The 21,878-nt window shown below is 39.7% G+C and overlaps 1 protein-coding gene across 16 annotated transcripts in view; it reads left to right on the top strand.

The window, feature by feature from the left end:
* Positions 1 to 1,802: 1,802 nt before the first annotated feature.
* Positions 1,803 to 21,878, top strand: part of CCDC158 (coiled-coil domain containing 158) — an 83,216-nt gene continuing 63,140 nt past the window's right edge. For 4 of the 16 annotated variants that reach the window (XR_011567235.1, XM_019962955.2, XM_019962954.2 and 1 more), the window contains exons 1-4: positions 1,806 to 1,963; positions 8,643 to 8,685; positions 17,207 to 17,350; positions 21,175 to 21,392. Coding sequence is in view for 11 of the 16 variants with exons in the window: in XM_019962955.2 (XP_019818514.2) it covers positions 17,281 to 17,350; positions 21,175 to 21,392 (288 nt within the window). In the remaining 5 variants the exon portion in view is untranslated. Of the gene's footprint in view, positions 1,964 to 8,642; positions 8,686 to 17,206; positions 17,351 to 21,174; positions 21,393 to 21,878 lie in introns of all 16 variants that reach the window. The other 12 variants (XR_011567234.1, XM_019962957.2, XM_019962960.2 and 9 more) reach the window with 8 other exon arrangements.

Below are 21,878 nucleotides of genomic sequence, written 5' to 3'. Positions count from 1 at the left end.
AAGACCCCATGGACTGTAACCTACCAAGCTCCTCCGTCCATGGGATTTTCCAGGCAAGAGTACTGGAGTGGGTTGCCATTGCCTTCTCCGACTTTATCAATGAGGCCTTCTCAGACCACACATGAAATGGTACCTCCTCTCTCTAACCTCCATACCCTATCTCATCTACACTTATCCCCATCTGATATATTTGAATTTGTCTCTCTGTTCATTGCTCATCTTCTACAAGAGTGTAAACTCCATGAGGATAGGAGTTTTTTTGGTTCATGGCTGTATTTTCAACACCTTTGCATGTTGCATATCAGGTCTCTATGAATACACGTTCAAATGACTGGATGAATGGTATAGAAACTCTGGACTCCTTCCTTTACCTCTAAATTTTTTATTTTAAAAGCTAAGAATCTCTTTTAAATTCAGTATCAGAAACATACCATGAAGTAAAACTGTAAGGCACTTCAAATGAAAATAATTTTATAATAAAATTTTAATGTTCACACATATATGTGGGTTTAAATAGTTTTATAGTGTTCTAATAAACATATATCAATTAACAACTTCAAAAAGAATAAAAAAAGGAACTTTCTTGGTTCTTAGGGTCCAAATATAAACATGAGACATAAATGGAAATCACATATTAGGTAACTAAAACATTTTCTTGCCGTAAGAACAGTTGTGCTTTAACAGAATAAAAGTCTAAAACAAAAGAACTAAAAATTGCTTTCTGTCTAGCCACAAAATTTAAACCATTCACCCTTCCATTAAATACTCTCATTCCCTATTAAAATACTTGATTCTATACGCAAGACTGTCCAAGTCAATAAATTTATATTATAGGTACAATAAAAAGCGATCTTTTAGTGGTATTTAATACTAATTTTATGAAAATTTAAAACTACATTATGTAATGTAGGATTTATTAATATTTCCAACCAACTCACACATAAAAAGTTATTCGCTGGAGGTGTCCTCATAGTGCCACTGCTAACAGCATTAACGCTGACAGGTGGCATCCATCACACTCAGGCCCTTTCTGGATTTCTTCCATCCGAGCACTAATTTAGGCAGTACGGATAGGCTTAAGTGTGTAATCACAGTATATGATAAGTTCTATATATTACAGAGATGACGACAGAGCAACTGAATCACAGCGGAAGAAAACTCTCCGGAGGCGAGAGGGTCAGCTATTCTGAGTACACTTCTGAACCTTGCAAAACATTCCCAACAGAGGATCAGGATAAGCAAAGGCAGAGAGACAAAGGGGAATTGAGAGGTAGGTTGGGGCGGGAGGGGCCACTGTTGGAAGGAGGGCGGGAGGCCTGACTGGCAACGCCAATATTGACTTGATTCTTAGATTGTGAATACAGACAGGATTTATGCGGGTCGGTAAAGAATTGGGGAAAATCCTCTGTGGAACGACTTGGAGAATAGCCTGGGGCGTTCGGGTGATGGGGGGCAAGAGCAGGACATGGATACCGGTTAGGAGGCCGCAGATAAAGAGAATGGCTGTGAGTGGCAGAGAGTATAAGTTGGAAGCCCGAATAGGGGTCGCTTGTGGAGTAGGGCTGGCAGGATGTGATGCCAAGCAGCCCCCTTGGTCAGAGCTGCTAGTATGGAGACTCTGGGCGGGCGGGGGGTGGGGGAGAAATGGCTCTCGGTTGCCCGGGCGACGGCGTCTAGGGGCGGAGTCTGGGGCCAGAGACGGCCCCCACATGGTTAGTTCAGCATTCCCCCCGGTCCCCTCCCCACTCTCGGGCGAGGTGCCCAACGGTTGCCCCCGAGGCTCGCTTGGAGCCGGCAAGGCGCGAGCCGGAGCGCACGGGGAGCTGGCGCACGTGTGGGCGGGGCTCGGTCCTGCGTCGCCGCCGCCGCCGCCGCCGCCCAGTCGACGCAGGTGCGGCCGCCGCGCCCGCCGGCGCCCCCGCGGGGATGGGGCCGGTCTCTTAGGATGAGGCGTTGGTAGCAGGTACAAGGGCGGGCGCGACCGGGGGACCGGGTGAGGAGGTGGGTCGTTCGCCAGAGGCCCTGAGGCTGCGCATCTTCATTTCTGGAACCTTCCAGATCTTTTCGTTTGTTTTGCACATGGTGGATGCCCAATAAATTGTTTCTTTACCAGAAGGGACTGCCGTTGTTTTCAGGAATCACAAGACTTCCGGGGACTGTGGCTGAACTGTAGGACTAGAAATAACAGGATCCTGTTGTTGTTCCAACTTTACTGCTAACTCCTGTTCCTACCCAGCTTCTTTGGCAGACGTGGCGGAGGGGGGTGGGGTGGGGGTGGGGTGGAGGAATAGGGAAGACACACATAATGAGTAATGTGTAACCTTGGACAGTCTAATCCAAATGAGATTGTATTAAATGCTGTGCAAGGGCCCTCTCAGCTGGAACCCTGTCTATTAAGTGAGGAGTCTGGTTCTGCATCATTATTAGTATCTGTCAGAAACAGTGGGTTCTCAGATGAGTCCACCGTCTCCCACAAAACTCTGCTCCCAGTCCCCACTGAGGCTGTTGTTCCGGGCTGAGTTCATGCGTCTTTATTTTTTTTCTTTTTTAAATTATGAAAGTATAATAACATTTACAGGAGACGTGAACAATACAGAACAAAATTAATACATAGTTCCACTGTATAATTATTTTTAAGTGGATAAATTACGATTTTTAGTCGGAGTTTCATTATCAATTTCAGAATCAAGCTCTCAAAAATTAATAGAATGAATAGAATAGCCAGAAAAATAGAAGGCTATAATAGACCTTGCTGCTGCTGCTGCTAAGTTGCTTCAGTCGTGTCCGACTCTGTGCGACCCCATAGATAGCAGCCCACCAGGCTCCGCCATCCCTGGGATTCTCCAGGCAAGAACACTGGAGTGGGTTGCCATTTCCTTCTCCAATGCATGAAAGTGAAAAGTGAAAGTGAAGTCGCTCAGTCATGCCGACCTTAGCAACCCCATGGACTGCAGCCTACCAGGCTTCTCCATCCATGGGATTTTCCAGGCAAGAGTACTGAAGTGGGGTGCCATTGCCTTCTCCGTAATAGACCTTAAGCCTTTATTTTTTAGGGCTCCAAAATCACTGCAGATGGTGATTGAAGCCATGAAATTAAAAGACGTTTATTCCTTGGAAGGAAAGTTAGACCAACCTGCTGCTGCTAAGTTATTTCAATTGTGTCCGACTCTGTGCGACCCCAAAGATGGCAGCCCACCAGGCTCCCCCGTCCTTGGGATTCTCCAGGCAAGAACACTGGAGTGGGTTGCCATTTCCTTCTCCAATTATGACCAACCTAGATAGCGTATTAAAAAGCAGAGACATTACTTTGAAACAAAGGTCCATCTAGTCAAGGCTATGGTTTTTCCAGTGGTCATGTATGGATGTGAGAGTTGGACTATGAAGAAAGCTGAGCACCGAAGAATTGATGCTTTTGAACTGTGGTGTTGGAGAAGACTCTTAAGAGTCCCTTGGACTGCAAGGAGATCCAACCAGTCCATTCTAAAGGAAATCAGTCCTGGGTGTTCATTGGAAGGACTGATGCTAAGCTGAAACTCCAATACTTTGGCCACCTCATGCAAAGAAGAGTTGACTCATTGGAAAAGACCCTGATGCTGGGAGGGATTGGGGGCAGGAGGAGAAGGGGATGACAGGATGAGATGGCTGGATGGCATCACCGACTCAATGGACATGAGTTTGAGTAAACTCCGGGAGTTGGTGATGGACAGGGAGGCCTGACATGCTGCGATTTATGGGGTCACAAAGAGTTGGACACGACTGAGCGACTGAACTGAACTGAACTGAAGAGCCCTGTGGTGTTCATGCATCTTGGTGTACTTTAAGAGCAAGGGAAAGTAGAAGAAAAGTGAAGTTGGTTGTTTCTCAGGGTCTTTTGACTGGCATCCACTTCTTGCTTCCTCTGTAGCCGCCTATTCAGGAAAGGAAGGCTCAGCACCTTCCACTGTCCCAGAACTCAGCGGGGCAGGACTGTTTACTCTGTGTAAAGTCATGGGGTGGAAGTGGGGGAGTGTGGGAGACGCCTGGTCCTCCCAGCTCTATTGTTTTTAGATTTATACAGTTATCTTTATTTGTCTTGTGGGTAAAATGGTTTTTCTGCCCTGGAGACATTTTTATACTCCTGAATTGAGGGTAGAAATTGACAATTTATTTTGTATATGCAGACTCCTTACCACTGTGATTTACAAAGAGGACTCAGCGTTGTCTATTTAGTATGTTAGGGCCACTCACATCCATAGTTCATTAAATAGGGCCTCTGTGAACCACCTGTTCCCACACTAGAAGCCCTCAAATGATTTGGTATAGTAGGCTAAATAAGGGCCACCCAAAAATATCAGGTCCTAATCCCTGGAACCATAAATATGATAAGCCAAGAAGGTCTTTGCATATATGATTAAGTCAAGGATCTTGAACTAGAAAGGTTATCTGAGTGGATCCTAAATGCAAACAGTAGAATTCTCGAGGGAGGCAGAGGAGATAAGACAGCGAAGAGGAAACTGCATTGTGAACACAGCAGAGTGATGTGGCCACAAGCCAAGGAATGCTTCAACTACTTGCTGGTGGAGGCAAGAAATGGATTCTTTCTTTGAGCATTTGAAGGGAGCACAGCCCTGCCAATACTGGGATTTCAGCCCCGTGACTGATTTTGAACTTCTGGCACCAGAACTGTGAAAGAATAAATGGCTATGGTTTTAAACCACCAAGCTTTTGGTAACTTGTTACGGCGATTATAGGAAACTATTACATACAATTATGCTTATAAGTCACATAGAATCAGGCCTGTATTGATGAATGTTTTAAAGCTTTCCAGCTGGGGCAGTGGCAGATGTTGTAGTGGAGACCATTGAGTATTTCCTGAACCCTGTACATCCTAAGGAAAAGATTTAAGCAGAGAATTTGGTGAGAAGGGAAAATAAATTAGTTGCATTAGAAAGAGATGGTCTAGCACTAAAGCAATTTTCTTTAAACTTTCTTTGTATTTCTCTTAATATATCACTGCATTTGCTCTGGTTAAGAGAATATAGGTACAAAATGACTTAGGTTTGGTCCTTAGCTAAGATGTTGTTGGAGAACTATCATGTGTATATCAAATAAGAGTTGCAGACACCTGGAAATTGAGTTATAGGTTCAATCCAGGAGAAAAGAGACAATGCTAAAATGGTTCCATAAGGAAGTTAAAAGCAATCTCTAGTTATCTTGAAATTAAGACACTGCAATATTTAGGATTAGGATGCAGGGGGAAAAAAAAAAAAGTGTTCAGATTTAGTTGATTGACTTCTGGGTCCCAGGCAGCTAATTTGCATCCCTATTCTTACTCCACAAAGCATTACAGGAATGTACAAAGAGTAGCCAATCTGCTTTATTTTTGAACTACTTTTTTGAGGTTTAATTTGCTTACCATAAAATTCATCAATGTTAAGTATAAAATCCAATGATTTTTATTAAGTCACCATGATTCAGTTTTAGAACGTTTTCATCACCCAAAAAAGATCACTTGTACCCATCCGTAGCCAGTCTCCATTCCCAACCCCAGCACCAATCTGCTTTTGATCACTGGCCTGCTGCTGCTGCTGCTAAGTTGCTTCAGTCATGTCTGACTCTGTACGACTGCATAGACGGCAGCCTACCCCAGGCTCCTCCGTCCATGGCAGTTTCCAGGCAGAGTACTGGAGTGGGTTGCCATTACCTTCTCTGATCACTGGCCTACTTTAGAGTTAAGGTTTTAATTCCTCTGCAGGGACTACTCCAGTGGCTTCAAAACTGACCGCTGCTTCTACTCAGCATATTTCCCACCCAGCCTCTGGAAGATTATATGCCTCTTGTTAAAATGCTCCAGTGGCTTTCCATTGCAATTAGAATAAACCTCCAAGTCCTTAATGTAGCTTTTTCAAGGACCCATGAACTCTACAACCAGCCAACCTCACCAGCAACTTCTCAAGATAATTTAGAAAAGGAACTCCTAAAAAGCACGGTGTTTCTTTGGACACAGGACACAGCTGGCTGTCTGTAAGCAGACCTCCCGTTCTCCCTGGACTATGTGTAGGCTCCACTAGCCTCCTCCCTGGCGGTCAGTGAACACATAGTCTTTCTTATCTCCAGACCTTTGCCTGTGGTACTTCCTCTTAGGATCTTCCCCAGTCCTCTGCAGAGCTGACTTTTTGTCATTCAGCTCACATGTCACTTCAGGAAGTCCTTCCCTGACCTACTAAGTAGCCTCAACTCAACTCTGTATGTTACTACTCTGTGTTATTCTCATCATTGCACTTGACCACTCTCCAAAATTATATTTTTGATTTATTTTGTTAATGTCTTTCTCTGTTAGAATATAAGATCCACAAGGGCAGAAACTTGATTGGTCGTGATCTTACAAAAGCTCTGTCTCTAGTATTTACAGAGGCAGTATTCATAGCGGCAATACACTGTAAACCATCAAAATGCTACTAAAAGCAATTAATAATTACCAGAGGCTTACTGTGTACCAGGCCCTGTGCTAAGTGTTTTATATGCATGGATGATTTAATTAAATTTTACTACTTTTGATGTGGGAAGAGTGAGGAAAGTATGTCCTCCAAATACAGTTCCCCACATTAAATGATGTCTTTCAGAGGCATTGGGTTGTGTTCTTTCCCTTATTATTCGAATGTTGATTTTAAGGCTGGATCAGTGTACGTTGCTACCAACTACATAGTTTTGAATCTCTTTCTCCACTTCACTGAAAACTAAACTGGAGACGGGTTTTCAGGGAAGAAAGGAGGAAGAAATAGAGTGTAAATAAAGGAGGGTCCTGAAAGAGCAGGGCATGCTCAGGACACAGCTTTGAACGGACACTGTGCGTCAAGGGAGTGAGGATGAAGGAGGTGAGGCTGAGAGGTTGGTTATGCCAGATCGTAAAGGGCTTTGAGGGCTAGTCTTAGTTTAAGCTGTTATTTTTGAGCAAGTTGTGGCAGAATAGCTCCTATGTTAAAGGAAGATTGTAAGAAACTGAAACTTAGGAGGATCATTGTGAGGGATTTTGTAGCAGGTCTAGTAAGAGTTGGTTAAAGCATGAAAGAATACAATAGAACTAAAAATAACTAAGCTGCATATGCCAGGATTCCTTCCTTATAACTTACGACCACATTTAAGTCTCCTTCACTGAGTTAAAAGGTATTACTCAGCAGAAGGTGGAGTTTGAATAAATGAATAACAGAAGAAGACACTGAAATGTCTGACTTGGAAAGCTGGCTTTATGGTATCACTATCTGAGAGCATCCTAGGAAATAGGTTAGGTAGTAATGCAAAGAGACCAGATTTGGGATAAAGATGAATCTAGAGCCCCCTCAATTTTTTTAACAACAAAGCATGAAATTTTCTGGAAGCAGTGGAGTTACCCCTGTCTGGCTTTGCTGACTGGAATCACCTGTGAGAAGTCATTGTATTTGGGGTCATCTTTTTGCTGAAGTTTCTCCATACGAAATCATAGAATATCCAGATTGGAGAGGATTTTACAATTCTTCTAGTTCAACACTCTGCCAAGAGAGGAAAGCCAGTGGCAGTTGTCATTTCAACAAATGCTCATCCACTTTCAGCTTGAACACCTCACAAAGAGGTCCACTGTGTATATATTGAATGTGCTCCAGTGCTTAGAATGTCCCTTTCCACTCTGAGCTAGAACCTGTCTCCCTTTACTTCTGTTCATTAGTCCTCATTCTGCACATAGAATATCATCATTCTTTTTTTCAGTTGACATTAAATGATATATAACATTATGTTAATTTCAGATTATTATATTATGATTTGATATTTGTGTTGTCATTCATTTTTCCAGTAAGGCAGCTGCTCACTTAGAGTCCACTGAGATATTCCAAAATTCCTAGTTGTTTTTCTCAGCTACATTGCTTAAGATTTATAGAACTGTTGCTAATTTATAGGTAGAATTTCCTCTACTCAGTAACTTTTCTAACCAAGCACAAGAGCTGTTACCTCATCAGAGCATCTCCAAGCAGTGAAAAGCAGTTCAGGGGCTCTATTTAAGTTAGTTTGGAAGTACCTAGAGAAAGGCTGGAAATGTAGATAACGGGCCTGTTGGTTTACTTGCTGCCTTATCTTGATCATGTCAGTGAGACCTGTACAAGATTAGCATTGGACCAATAGAGAGCATGGGCTTCCCTGGTGGCTCAGAGGGTAAAGAATCCACCTGCAATGCAGGAGACCTGGGTGCAATCCTTGGGGTGGGAAGATCCCCTGGAAGAGGAAATGGCAACCCACTCCAGTATTCTTGCCTGGAGAATCCCATGGACAGAGGAGCCTGGCAGGCTACAGTCCCTGGGGTCACAGAGAGTCAGACACGACTGAGCGACTAAGCACAGCAAAGTAGGGAGCATATAGATGAACATGTTCTGTTGTATAAACTTAGTGTAGAAAAGTGCCACAGGTGCTATTTTAAGTGCTATAAATGTAAAATGTCAGTACTTTCATATACAAGATAAACGCAAGGGAGAATTCGAACTTTTCTTGTTGCTATTGTATGAATGTTTTAGGTGTTGTCAAGATCTTAAATGATGAAAATGAACTTGCAAGTTGAACTTTTTGAAAATAATAAATTTTAGATAATGAAGTAGTGTATATATTAATAAGCAGATTTTAAAATATTTTCTGTTTTTCAGGTGTTAATAGGATAAGTGAAAATAAGAATATCCAGATTTTAAGGTATTTCTTGTTTTGCTTTGGGTTATACTTAAGAATTGTGACTAAATAAAACTGATAGCACTAATTTATTTTATCTGCAACTAATTTTAGAGCCTGAGGTCTTAAGCGTGATCAATGCCTAGGCTAGAATATCTAATATAGTAAAGTTATAAGGGGTTTGTCTCTGTGGTTTTCAAATTCTGCTCAGTGGAGCCTTCTGTATTCCATAAAGGTATTTGGAGGGCAGAGAGGAGGGTGTGTAGTCAGGTGTCTGAAGGTTCAATGAAAGGCTTCCACTCCTTAAAAAAAGTTTGGAAGACACACCCCTAACCTCATTTAGTAATGGTGGGAATTGAGGCTCAGAGACGTGAATAGATTTGCCAATGCTTTCACAGGTGACCAAAGGCAGAATTACGATGCTAAGTTCTGTTTTTCTTCTGGACTGCCTCCTTCCAAAATGGTCTCATGTACTGGTGATGTAGAATCTTACGAACTTAATTCTGTATTACGTTATAATGGTCCCTCTGTGTACTCAGTGCATTCTAAACCCACTTTATTTTCCTTTAGAGTACGTATATGAAACGTACCTTCTTTCTAGATAAACAGAAAGATATGGCCATTTATTATGGGAAAGTGAGCTGGTATACACTGCTTAAATTCCAAAAACAGTGTTGTTGTTCTTGGTTTACTATTCCATTATGTAGTGCTAGTTGCCTATAGATTGAGGCAACAGGATAGTAAGTCTGATGAGTTATCTCAGGAAATTCTTATTCTTTTGTGGTATATACTCTGTATCTATCTTATAGTCTTACAGAGGTTAAATATTGTTCTCAAGGTCACATAGGTGGTAGATCACAGAGCTAGAATTTGAACCCATGAGTGATATGAAGTTAGTAGTGAGAACAATAACTCAGGCAATAAAGGTTTTATTCAGAAAAAACTGCTCTCTTCATTGTGTTTCTCAGACTGTACTGGCCCAGACATGTGATATATGGATTAGTCTTAGTCTTCCATGGTGGCTCAGATGGTAAAAAGTCTTCCTGCAATACAAGGACCTGGGTTCAATCCCTGGGTTGGGAAGATCCCCTGGAGAAAGAAATGGCAACACACTCCAGTATTCTTACCTGGAGAATCCCATGGACAAAGGAGCCTGGCAGGTTATAGTCCATGGGGTTTCAAAGAGTCAGATAAGACTGACTAACACACTAGAGTACCTTAGGATTTCCTGGGGAAAACATACCTGCAGACTGGTTCTACAAGAGTATGGACTAGCTTTATAAAATCACCAATCTCAGACTTCTGTGAAAGGTAGCACCCTAAGGGCTTGAGTCATTCATTGATGAATCCAGTAATCTAAATGTAACACACATTGTAAGTGAAAGTGAAAGTTGCTCAGTCTTGTCCAGCTCTTTTCGATCCCATGGACTATACAATCCATGGAATTCTCCAGGCCAGAATATTGGAGTGGGTAGCCTTTCCCTTCTCCAGGGGATCTCCCTGACCCAGGAATCAAACCGGGGTCTCCTGCATTGCAGGTGGATTCTTTACCAACTGAGTTATCAGGGAAGCCCACATTGTAAGTAATCTTTCCAAATCAAAATAGATCATGGATTCTGAATCAGCTTACTATGGAGACAGTCACATTCTATCACAGTCACAGTAGAGGGCTACCTGGCATAGCCATACAGAAAGAAATCAAGGTGAGGACTGGTCACATTAGGGAAAGTACAGGTGTACAGTCACCACAGATTTTGGAAGCCAAGGAGAAGAGGTGAAAACCCAGGAGATAGTTTTAAGTCCCTTAGCTCAACTGTGTAACAAAAACTAAAGCCTATAACCTTCTTTTCCTCCAAAAGTCCTCTTTTTGTGGTCTGTGGCCTCTTTTAAGGCCTTTTTCTGCAACATTCTAATTAAATAACAAGAGTAGAATCTTTACCTAGCTATTACTTGTCAGAAATTTAGGCTTCTTTCAGTGTGAACCTGTTCATAATTTTAAACCAGGCAGAATTGTTCTTAATGAATCTTGGCATATTAGAAGAGGCCAAGATCTCATCTGTGTGCTTTTATCAGAGGTTTAAATCAAACACATGTAAGTTCATGTTTTGATCCGCAAATCAACAAAGTGCAGCATTTTCACAGTTTCATGACTTACTGAGACAAAAAAAAAATTCTTTTTCCGGAAATCCTTAGTAATTTAATAAGTTTTATGCCCGAATATAGGAATAAGGTTACAATTCTTACAACGCAATGAAAATAAATAATGAATGATTTGACCAGTTTAATGATTTGGTCAGTCTAAAACAGTGAAAATCTAGATAACAAATAATTTTTAAAAGACATTTCATTACTCTATATACATAAAAATAACTAGCAGCATTGGCAAGTAGACATAGCTGTTCTGCTTCTTGCTTGTAGATTCTGTTTCTTTCTTGATAGCCCAAAGTCTGCTTTCAAGCAGAGTGGATTAGTGTATGATCTCCTAATGCTGGGCTTTGATTCCACCTGCCCTACTCCTACATGCTTTGGATCTATGTCTAATTTATGATAACATTACTCAATAATTTACATTTTCTTACTTTTATCATCCTGAAGAATCCCCAAATATATCATTTTAGTGTGTAAGCTAAGTTAAACAGCAAACATTCATGATAAAACTTGTTTAAATGAGAGGTTTTTTAATTCCCCAAATAGCAATTTCTTCTATTTAGAACATTTAAATTGCCTGGCAATCTTGAGTAACATTCCATTTGTTAGAATTCTTTATGGAATGTTTCCCTTAATGTTTCCCTGCCACTTATTTCCTAAAAATGATAGTATAAACATATTAAGGTAGAATTTAATCATTGTTTTGACAGATGGCACCTCAGTAATCTAAAAGGCAAAAGTGTAAGTGTAATAAAAACGAATTTTGTTCAACAGCAAAAATTCTTTTTAGCTCAGAAGTGTTTAAAAATAACTTTTAACACAATGCTTACATTGTAAAAATGATGAGCAGTATGTTCTGTGTAATATTCCTCTTTCCATCATTTTGATAGTTCTTACCTACATTTATTTTTTAAAGAATTAGGATTCTGATTCATTAATGTGATCTATTGGTTTTCTGTTTTTTAAATTGTTTTTCTGTTTTCTTAATTTCTGCTTTTATCTTTATTAAGTCCTACCATGTGCTTTTGTTACATTACCCCCTCCCTTTTTGTATTAGAAATCTGTTTGTGTTACAGATCTAATTCACTTATTTTCATGTTTTTTTGAAAAATTAAAATAGGTGTTTAAGGCTGGGAATTTTCTTTTTTGCATTGCTGTAATGTATCTCAGATTCTGATATGTCATATTTTTAGAAATTTAAAAATTTGTTTATATTTCTTTGATCACACAAGAGTTATTTAATACAAAGCCTTTTAATTTTTAAGTGGAAAGGCTTTTTTGCTTTTGGGGTTTTACTTTTACTTTCTCATATTACATTGTGACCAGAGGGAGATGTTTGTCATTTCTGTTTATGGAAGCTGCTAATCTATTATTTGTGTCCTAGAGTATGATTGAGTTTTGTGAATATTCTATGTGTACTTGAGAGGAAGTTATATTCTCTATTATTAAAATATAGTGTTCAATGTATATCCACAAAGTCTACCTTAGTAATTATTTTTAAATCTTTTATAGTCTTACTTATTTTTTCGCTGCTTGATCTATCTCATGCTGAGTGATGTGTTAAAGCCTCTCATGATTATTGTTTCTAGTTATTATTGCATTTCCTATAATTTATGTTTTATCTAAATGATTGCTGTGTTATATGGTACATAGAGTTGGAGGTATTGTTATTGTGGAATGAAGCATTTAACTTAAGTGCCCTTTGTCTTATTTAATACTCGTTGGCTTGAAGACTGTTTGGTCTGATATCAGGATTTTAACCCATGCTTTTTTTAAAAAAATTTTTTTTGATGTATATTTGATTTACAATGTTGTGTTAATTTCTGCTGTACAGCAAAATTATACATATATATTTTTTCATATTCTTTTCTATTATGGCTTATTATAGGATATTGAATATAGTTCCTTGTGCTATACAATAGGACCTTGTTGTTTATCCATTGAATATATAATAGTTTGCATCTGCTAATTCCAAACTCCCAATCCTTCCCTCCCAGTGCTCTTCCCCTTGGCCACCGTGAGTCTGTTCTCTATTTCTGTGAGTCTGTTTCTGTTTCATCGATAACACTCATTTGTGTAATATTTTAGGTTCCACGTATAAGTGATATCATATGGTATTTGTCTTTTTCTGACTTACTTTGCTTACTATGATAATCTCTAGGTCCATTCATGTCGCTGCAAATGGTATTAAATTGTATATATACACGAATATTCTTTATCCATTCATCTGTCAGTGGGTCAGTGGACATTTGGGTTGTTTCCATGTCTTGGCTGTTGTAAATAGTGCTGCTGTGAACACAGGGGTGCACATCTCTTTTTGAATTACAGTTTTGTCTGGGTAGATGCCCAGGAGTGGGATCACTGGATCATATGGCTACTCTAGTTTTTTGAGGAACCTTCATACTGTTTTTTATAATGGCTGTACCAATGTACATTCCTACCAACAGTGTAAAAGGGTTCCCTTTTCTTTGCATCCTCTCCAAACTTTATTGTTTGTAGACTTTTTATTGATGGCTATTCTGATTGGTATGTGGTAGTACCTCATTGTAGTTTTTATTTATAAATATCTAATAATTAGTGATGAGCATCTTTTCATATGCCCGTTGGCCATCTATATTTCTTCTCTGGAGAAATGTCTATTTAGGTCTTCTGCCCACTTTTGATTGGGTTGTTTGCTTTTTTGTTATTGAGTTGTATAAGCTTTTGTATATTTTGAAAATTAATCCTTTGTCAATCACATCATTTGCAAGTATTTTCTCCCAGTCTGTAGGTTGTCTTTTCATTCTGTTTGTAGTTTCATTTGCTGTGCGAAAGCTTATAAATTTGATTAGGGCCCATTTGTTTATTTTTGCTTTTATTTCTATTGCTTTGGGAGATTAACCTAAGAAAACATTGGTATGACTTTATTAGAAAATATTTTCTATATGTTCTCTTCTAGGAGTTGTCATGTCTTATATTTAAGTCTTTAAGTCATTTTGAGTTTACTTTTGTATATGGTATGAGGATGTGTTCTAACTTCATTGATTTACATGCAGTTGTCCAACTTCTTCAGCACTACTTGCTGAAGAGACTTTTTCTGATTTTATATTCTTGCCTCCTTTGTCAAAGATTAATTGACCATAGGTAATTATGGGCTTATTTCTGGGCTCTGTTCTGTCCCATTGATCCCTATGTCTGTGGCGAGGGTCGGGGGGTGGGGGGCAGCCAATACCATGCTGTTTTGACTACTGTAGCTTTGTAATATTGTCTGAAGTCTGGGAGGGGTATGCCTCCTGCTTTGTTTTATTTTCCTCAGGATTGCTTTGGCAATTCTGGGTCTTTTATGGTTCTATATACATTTGAAATTATTTGTCCTAGTTCTGTGAAAAATGCCATGGGTAATATTAATAGGGATCACATTAAGTCTGCAGATTGCTTTGGATAGTATGGCTACCCCATGCTTTCGTATTGAATTCATTTGCCTAGCAGATCATGGTGTCACTTTATTTGATGTTTGTTTTTTTTTTTAATCAGTGCCTTTTAGTTTCCTCTTATGTACAGCACAGAGTTGAATTTTTTTAAGAGCTAATTTGAAATTTCTTTGAATAGTCAAGTCCTTTCAGATTTACTGACATGACTGTTGTGTTGGCGTAAATTCTGTCTCATTGTTATTACATTATTATCTTGTGGTGTAATTACTGTGTGTGTTATATTAATGTGTTTATTTGGTGTTTCTTCTTTTTTAAAAAAATTCTTTTGGCATTTAAGATTTTTATTTTTATTCCAGTTGTTACCTTTGCATTAATGCTTTCTATACTACACCCATAACCCCTCCAACTTTTTTTCTTATTTAGCCTTTTGCTTTTTGTCAATTTTAAATGGTACCTTTTACAACCAGTGGCCCTCTATTTCCCTTTTATTCTCTCTTCCCATCTTTAGTTGTAGCTGTTCTCTATTGTCACACATATAATATTTATATATTATTTTTCTGTGCCATTACCCTTCTCATATTTTAGTCTCAACTCTACAATTGAATATTTAAAATGTTCACGTAAGTCTTTTTTTCAGTGTTCCCAGTCATCTTTTTTTTTTAAACATAATCCTCCTTTTTCCCAAGTTTTATTTTGAAAAACTTAAAACCTCTGGAAGAACTTTGGTTTTACACCAGCTGTTACCAGGTTGCCACATTTGCTGGTCATCTATTGGTTGGATGAAGCTTCACTCCCTCTGGTAGATTCATCAGAAGGGGTACTTATGTACAGTGTTCTGGCACATTCAAAACTGCTTTTCCATGCTTTTGTATCTTTTGATCTTGGCTGGATATAATAGGCTTGGTTTGTACTTTCTTTTTCCTTATATTTCTTGAAAATGCTGCTCTTCTGTTGCCTTGATTTGTATGTTGTTTTTGAATAATCTGATGCCATTCTAATCTTTTTGCCTTAATAAATTACTTCATTTTTTTTTTGCCTGAAGGCCCTAAGGATTTTTTTCATAATCTTTAACATCTTAATGTTGTTTCGATAGGATGTATTTCAAAGTTAATCATTCTTGGCTGATTTTCCTTAGTCTCAAAAAATGTGTAGATTTGGATCTTCCTTTATTTCTAGGACGCTTCCTTGGATTATAGTTTTAAATAATAGTTCTATTTCATTTTTTGGACTTTTTTTCTTCAGGGACACCAATTATATTCAACCTCCTTTGCCTGTCGTCCATTTCTTTCACTTCCTCTCCAACCCTTTTTTCTTCTTTATCTCAGTTTTCATCCTCTTGGTTGTTCTCCTGATTTCCTTCAATGCCTTTATTAAGTTTACATCGCAGTTTATTCTCTGGTCTTTGTAATTTGGTCTTCATTTCTGATATAATTTTGTGTTTTTCTTCTCTCTCTTTCCTTACTTTAAGCAACTCTCATTTCGTTTCTTCCTGATGACTTGCTTGTTTTCTTTGTTTCTTGTCCACTTTTGTTCTTACATTTTACAATTCTTATTCAAGGGTGACTTTTCATTATTCCCAAATGCTTGTTTGAGAATATTTAGTTCAGCTTGGAGTGTTGTGTTACAGCTTTCTTTGAGTTCATGTTTGTTGTTGGGGAGGGTTTGGGGGACTTTTCATGAGCAGAAAAGATTTTATACACATTTTATGATATTTTGTGGAAGTTTTGTATGGATGTGATCTATTTTTAACTATTTTCTGTCTATTTAGTGGACAGGACTATTGGTCTGAGAGAGCTGTCTTCCAGGCATTCTCTTTTATGGATGGTGGGGGAATATTAGGTGGGAGGGGTAGAAGGAGCACTGGCATATCTTGCTTCTTTTTGCTTCTGCTGGTTCCTAAAATTTCCCCTCTCATTTCCTTCTTCCCTTTACTGCCACATCTCCAGGGGAGACCATGTCTCCCCCGGAAACACTCTTCTCCGAGGCTGACACTCCTAGCGCCTGCCCACTTTCAAGCCCTAACTGCACAGCCAGAGACTATCACGTTCCAGCCTGTGCTTAGTAACCTGGCTCTTTTTGTTCACTTTCTGCGGGCCATTCTGTGCTTCCTGTCGGCCCTCTGCTCCTTTTCAGTCTCTTTAGCCTCTCCTCTCCCACTGTCCACACCCAGAGGCCTGTAGTGCTGGTTGGTAGAGTATGGGAGCACTTTTGGAAAAAAATTTCCCTCTGCTAACAGATAATTTGAAATCTGTGGCATTCTCTGTCTTCTGGGAATGCTAAAGGCTTGGAGCCCATGTGCTTTTATTTGTTTTTTTGTTGTTGTTGTTGATTTTATGGATATTCAGAGGATAAGGAGAAGATTTGGAATCAGGCCTCTACCAGTGTTCTTCAAACCCTAAAGCCCCCTCTTGGCCTAATCTAAAATTATGAGCACTGTTTGATATCCAAGAAGCTTTTACCATTTATTGTGCTCACTCAGTTGTGTCCAGCTGTTTGTGACCCCATGGACTGTAGCCCAGCAGGCTCCTCTGTCTATGTGATTTTCGAGGAAAGAATACTTGAATGGGTTGCCATGCCCTCCTCCATTACCTTTTATTAATGATTTCAAATTTGAATTTTCTTCATAATTTGTGACTTTTTACTGAGGAAGTGCCTTCTTTCATTATTTGATAATGTAACTTATGAGAGAGATATAAGAAGAGAAAAAACTCTACCTCAGATCAGAGTGCTAATAATTGTAGTAATTAAAAGTGTTTCTTATTTTCGGGTTGTCTTTAATAAACCACATGGCCATTAAAATCAACAAGTTTTACAATAAGATTCTGTTCACTTACTAATTTTATGTAATAATAAAATATTTCTGTGTAAATATTTTCCTGGTGAAAACCTGTTATTAAATTTCAAATGTGAATATAGTCATTTCCTCCTCTGTGAACTTTTTTCACATTTTACCGTATTAATAAAGACTAAATCCCTGTCTTTTATAGATAAGAACTAAAAGAACTAAATAGGGAAGCATTCATATTTCAAGATCTCTAAGAAGAGGTAGCAAATATTTAATATGGAACAAAAACCTTGTGAACCCAAAAATGAACATCTTTTGCCAAGCAGTGGCATCCCATCCAATGCAGGTATGTGTTTTTTATAAAACGAAAATGGGAGAAAATTAGAACTAAGCAGCCTTCATAATATTCATTCAAGCCACTGTGTTTTAGTATGTTTTGGTTTAACTGTGCAGGTCACAGACCTTGTTCATGAATGATAACCAGATTATTTATAATTCTGCTTTATAAGGAAGAAGTTGTTTAATCTTTTAAAAATAGCATGTCTATTTTTTAGCATGTGTTTACATTATTTTCTGGTTTGAAGACTGTTTCCATGTTGAGGCACTTCCGCACATGCCGTTTCTCTAAATGCCTTCTCTTCCTTGGTCAGCCCCAGGCCCCAGTTCTGCATCATTTTGACTTCTTTTCCCTTACACCTCTCCCCGCCACATCCAATCAAGTACGACGTCCTGCTTTCTCTAGTCTCAGAAATGTCTCTTGAATACATTTTACCTCTCCATTCCCATGGCTACTGTCCAGGCTTCCCATCGACTCTGATGAAAATTATGTCAGCAGATAGCAGACAGAAGACAGAAACAGGTGGAATAAATAGGTGGCACTTAATACAGAAAATTTATAACACAGGTGTTGAAAGAGCCAAAAAGGTTCACAGGAGATGAGAGAATGCAGAGATCAACCACAGCAGGAAGCTGCTACCAGCCTCTGGGCCAAAAGGACCCTGAGAATAGGAACTGTCATAATGTGTGGGTGGAAACAGGAGCTGGAACCACGGACTGGGTTGCCTGCTGGAGACGGACCCACCACTCACTGCCAGAAGCCCGTCTGAGGCAGGAGAGAGGAGAGTCCCTCAGCTTCTGTGAACATTGTGAACCTACCAGGAAATGTGCTGGGAATGGGCATTGGAAGGATGGTCTCCACAGCATATGGCAGGGAAGGGACTCTGTGGCAGTCAGGCAGGTGACTGTACAACCCTGTCTGCTTTCCCTTCATGTCTCTCTCGTCTGAAAGAATGCAGCCAGAGTTCATTCTGAATTACAGGTCTGTTTTTCCACTGGCCTGCTTACAGACTTATCTTCACATGCTTATTGTGTAAAAGTTTCTGCTCCTTAGGATGCTCATGCCGTTGGCACCTCCATCTTACTAGATCCATCCACCCTGCTCATTCCCCTTGCTCACCTCCCCACCCGCATGATATCCCTCAGCCAGTGGGGGCATGGGCTTTTAGCTCATGGACTGTCACTCCCGCCCCAGGCACACCATCATCCTGCAGTGTCATTGTCCTCATGGATGACCATCTAAGGTCTCAGACTCATGGCTTCTGTACTCTAGTTACTCAATCATTTGATCTGTACAGTAAAAGGCAAAGGAGAAAAGGAAAGGTATACCCATTTGAGTGCTGAGTTCCAAAGAATTCCAGAGAGAGATAAGAAAGCCTTCTGCAGTGATCAGTGCAAAGAAATACAGGAAAACAATAGAATGGAAAAGACTAGAGATCTCTTCAAGAAAATTAGAGATACCAAGGGAACATTTCATGCAAAGATGGGCATGATAAAGGACAGAAGTGGTGTGGACCTAACAGAAGCAGAAGATATTAAGAAGAGTTGGCAAGAATACACAGAAGAACTATATAAAAAAAGATCTTAATGACCCAGATAATCACGATGGTGTGATCACTCACCTAGAGTCAGGCATCCTGGAATGCGAAGTCAAGTGGGCCTTAGGAAGCATCACTACGAACAAAGCTAGTGGAGGTGATGGAATTCAGTTGAGTTATTTCAGATCCTAAAAGATGATGCTGTAAAAGTGCTGTGCTCCTTATGTTAGCAAATTCAAAAACTCAGCAGTGGCCACAAACTGAAGAAGGTCACTTTTCATTCCAGTCCCAAAGAAAGGCAATGCCAAAGAATGTTCAAACTACCATACAATTGTGCTCATCTCACATGGTAGCAAAGCAATGCTCAAAATTCTCCAAGCCAGGCTTCAACAGTACAGGAACCAAGAACTTCCAGATGGTCAAACTGGATTTAGAAAAGGTAGAGGAACCAGAGATCAAATCAATAATAGAAAAAGCAAGAGAGTTTCAGAAAAACATCTATTTCTGCTTTATTGACTTACCAAAGCCATTGACTGTATGGATCACAGCAAACTGTGGAAAATTCTTAAAGAGATGGGAATACCAGACCACCTTACCTGCCTCCTGAGAAATCTGTATGCAGGTCAAGAAGCAGGAGTTAGAACCAGATATGGAACATCGGACTGGTTCCAAATTGGGGAAGGAGTATGTCAAGGCTGTATATTGTCACCTTGCTTATTTAGCTTATGTGCAGAGTACATCATGCAAAATGCCAGGCTGGATGAAGCACATGTTGGAATCAAGATTGCTGGGAGAAATATCAATAACCTCAGATATGCAGATGACACCACCCTCATGGCAGAAAGCAAAGAGAAACTAAAGAGCCTCTTGATGAAAGTGAAAGAGGAGAGTGAAAAGGCTGGCTTAAAACTCAACATTCAGAAAACGAAGATCATGGCATCTGGTCTCATCACTTCATGGCCAATAGATGGGGGAACAGTGGAAACAGATTTTATTTTGAGGGGCTCCAAAATCACTGCCAATGGTGACTGCAGCCATGAAAATTAAAAGACACTTGCTCCTTGGAAGAAAAGCTATGACCAACCTAGACAGCATATTACAAAGCAGAGACATTACTTTGCCAACAAAGGTCTGTCTGGTCAAGGATGGTTTTTCCAGTGGTCCTGTATGGATGTGAGAGTTGGACCATAAAACTGAGCACCAAAGAATTGATGATTTTGAACTGTGGTACTGGAGAGGACTCTTGAGAGTCCCTTGGACTGCAAGGAGATGCACCCAGTCCATCCTAAAGGAAATCAATCCTGAATATTCATTGGAAGGACTGATGCTGAAGCTCTAATACTTTGGCCACCTGAATGGAAGAGCTGACTCTTGGAAAACACCCTGATGCTGGGAAAGATTGAAGGCAGGAGGCGAAGGGGACAACAGAGGATGAAATGGTTAGATGGTATTGTCGACTTGATGGACATGATTTTGAGCAAACTCTGGGAGTTGGTGATGGACAGGGAAGCCTGGTGTGCTGCAGTTCTTGTGGTCTCAAAGAGTTGGTCACGACTGAGCGACTGAACTGCTAACAGCTACTCACTTTCCTATCTTGGATCTTATTGCCAAGAACAGTTGGGCTTCTGGAATCCGGAATCCAGCCTGCTATCTTCTAGCACTCTCACTCTCTTATTCCTACAATACTTTTTTTTTTTTTTCTGTCTGATAAAGGTAGTGGTTCTTAATTGTGACTCACACTGTACTTTTCCTGTTCCACCAGACCTGTAATCAGCCATTTGCTAAGGAGCCCTGGTTCCTTTTAGTAGGAAATAGTAATCACACACCAGGATCTCGTGTGCCTATTGCTACTGAAGTGACACTGTGTCTGGGAGTGTTCAGTGTCTTAAAATTGGGAATTAGATTTCTTTTTTTTAAGTTCATACTGAAAACTCGAATTCAGATACAGTACCATAGAGTTACTATACAAACAAACCAGTTACTATACATACTAGTTACTCATACATACTGAGTTACAATACAGGCTAGTTACTTCATAGTCATAGATGCTTCAAGGCTCATTCAACGCAAGTATCACTTGATCACTAGCAAGTAAAACTTCCCCCTCCTTCCTATCCTGCTCCTCCTTTTTACCTTGTGCCCTTCTCTCTCAGAGCGACTATCACTTGTCTCTTTTCCCCATGAGACCTTGAGCTCCTGCAGGGTTCAGTAAGGGCATCACCTGGGATAATTGTTCACCACAAAATTATTTTATTATTCAGTTAATTAATTGGTTAATCAATTCTTTAATATTTAGGTTCTTCAAGTCCATTTTTTATGTCATCTATTCGTGGAACAATAATTGAAAATACATCTTCAACTGGGACTATAACACAAATTCCTTTTTTCCCTAAATATGAAGTGGAACTTGATTCTCATAGAAAAGTCATTCCTTACCCTGGAAAGGAACACATTGAGCGTGTTTTGGAAGAATATTCACATCAAGTCAAAGATTTGCAGAGAAGACTAAATGAAGTGAGTTGCAAATTGATTCTTTTGCTGTGCTCTTGTTGTAATCTTAGTGAAACTTGGATAGCTCAAAGTGTTATGCTTAATGACATTCAGCTATTATTATAATTAATAATTGGTTCAAGCCTGCTGTGCTGCTATCATGATACCAGGTTTTTCTTTTCAAAGTGGTGGTAGGGGATCGGATTTTAGATGTGTGTGTATACGTGATAGCTAAATAGTGTTTAGAAATTAATGCATAAAAACTTCAAGTGGACCTTATGTAGAATCAAGCTGGATTTAGTCAGCTTTACAACTGCATGTTGGATCTGAGCAGTCTATAGCTTAGAGTCAAACTTACACAGACGCCTTTGTAATCTAACTTTCCCTGTGCATTTTAGCCTCTTCTGCTACCTGCTCCTTATATATATCCTCCATTCTAGCAGTATCAAGCCACCTGCTCTTCCCTAGATGTACCATACAATTCTAGACCCTCATGCTTTTGCCAGATCA

The sequence above is a fragment of the Bos indicus genome, chromosome 6 (assembly GCF_029378745.1).
Source record: "Bos indicus isolate NIAB-ARS_2022 breed Sahiwal x Tharparkar chromosome 6, NIAB-ARS_B.indTharparkar_mat_pri_1.0, whole genome shotgun sequence".
Classification (NCBI taxonomy): domain Eukaryota; kingdom Metazoa; phylum Chordata; class Mammalia; order Artiodactyla; family Bovidae; genus Bos; species Bos indicus.
This window is presented reverse-complemented; position numbering and strand designations above follow the sequence as displayed.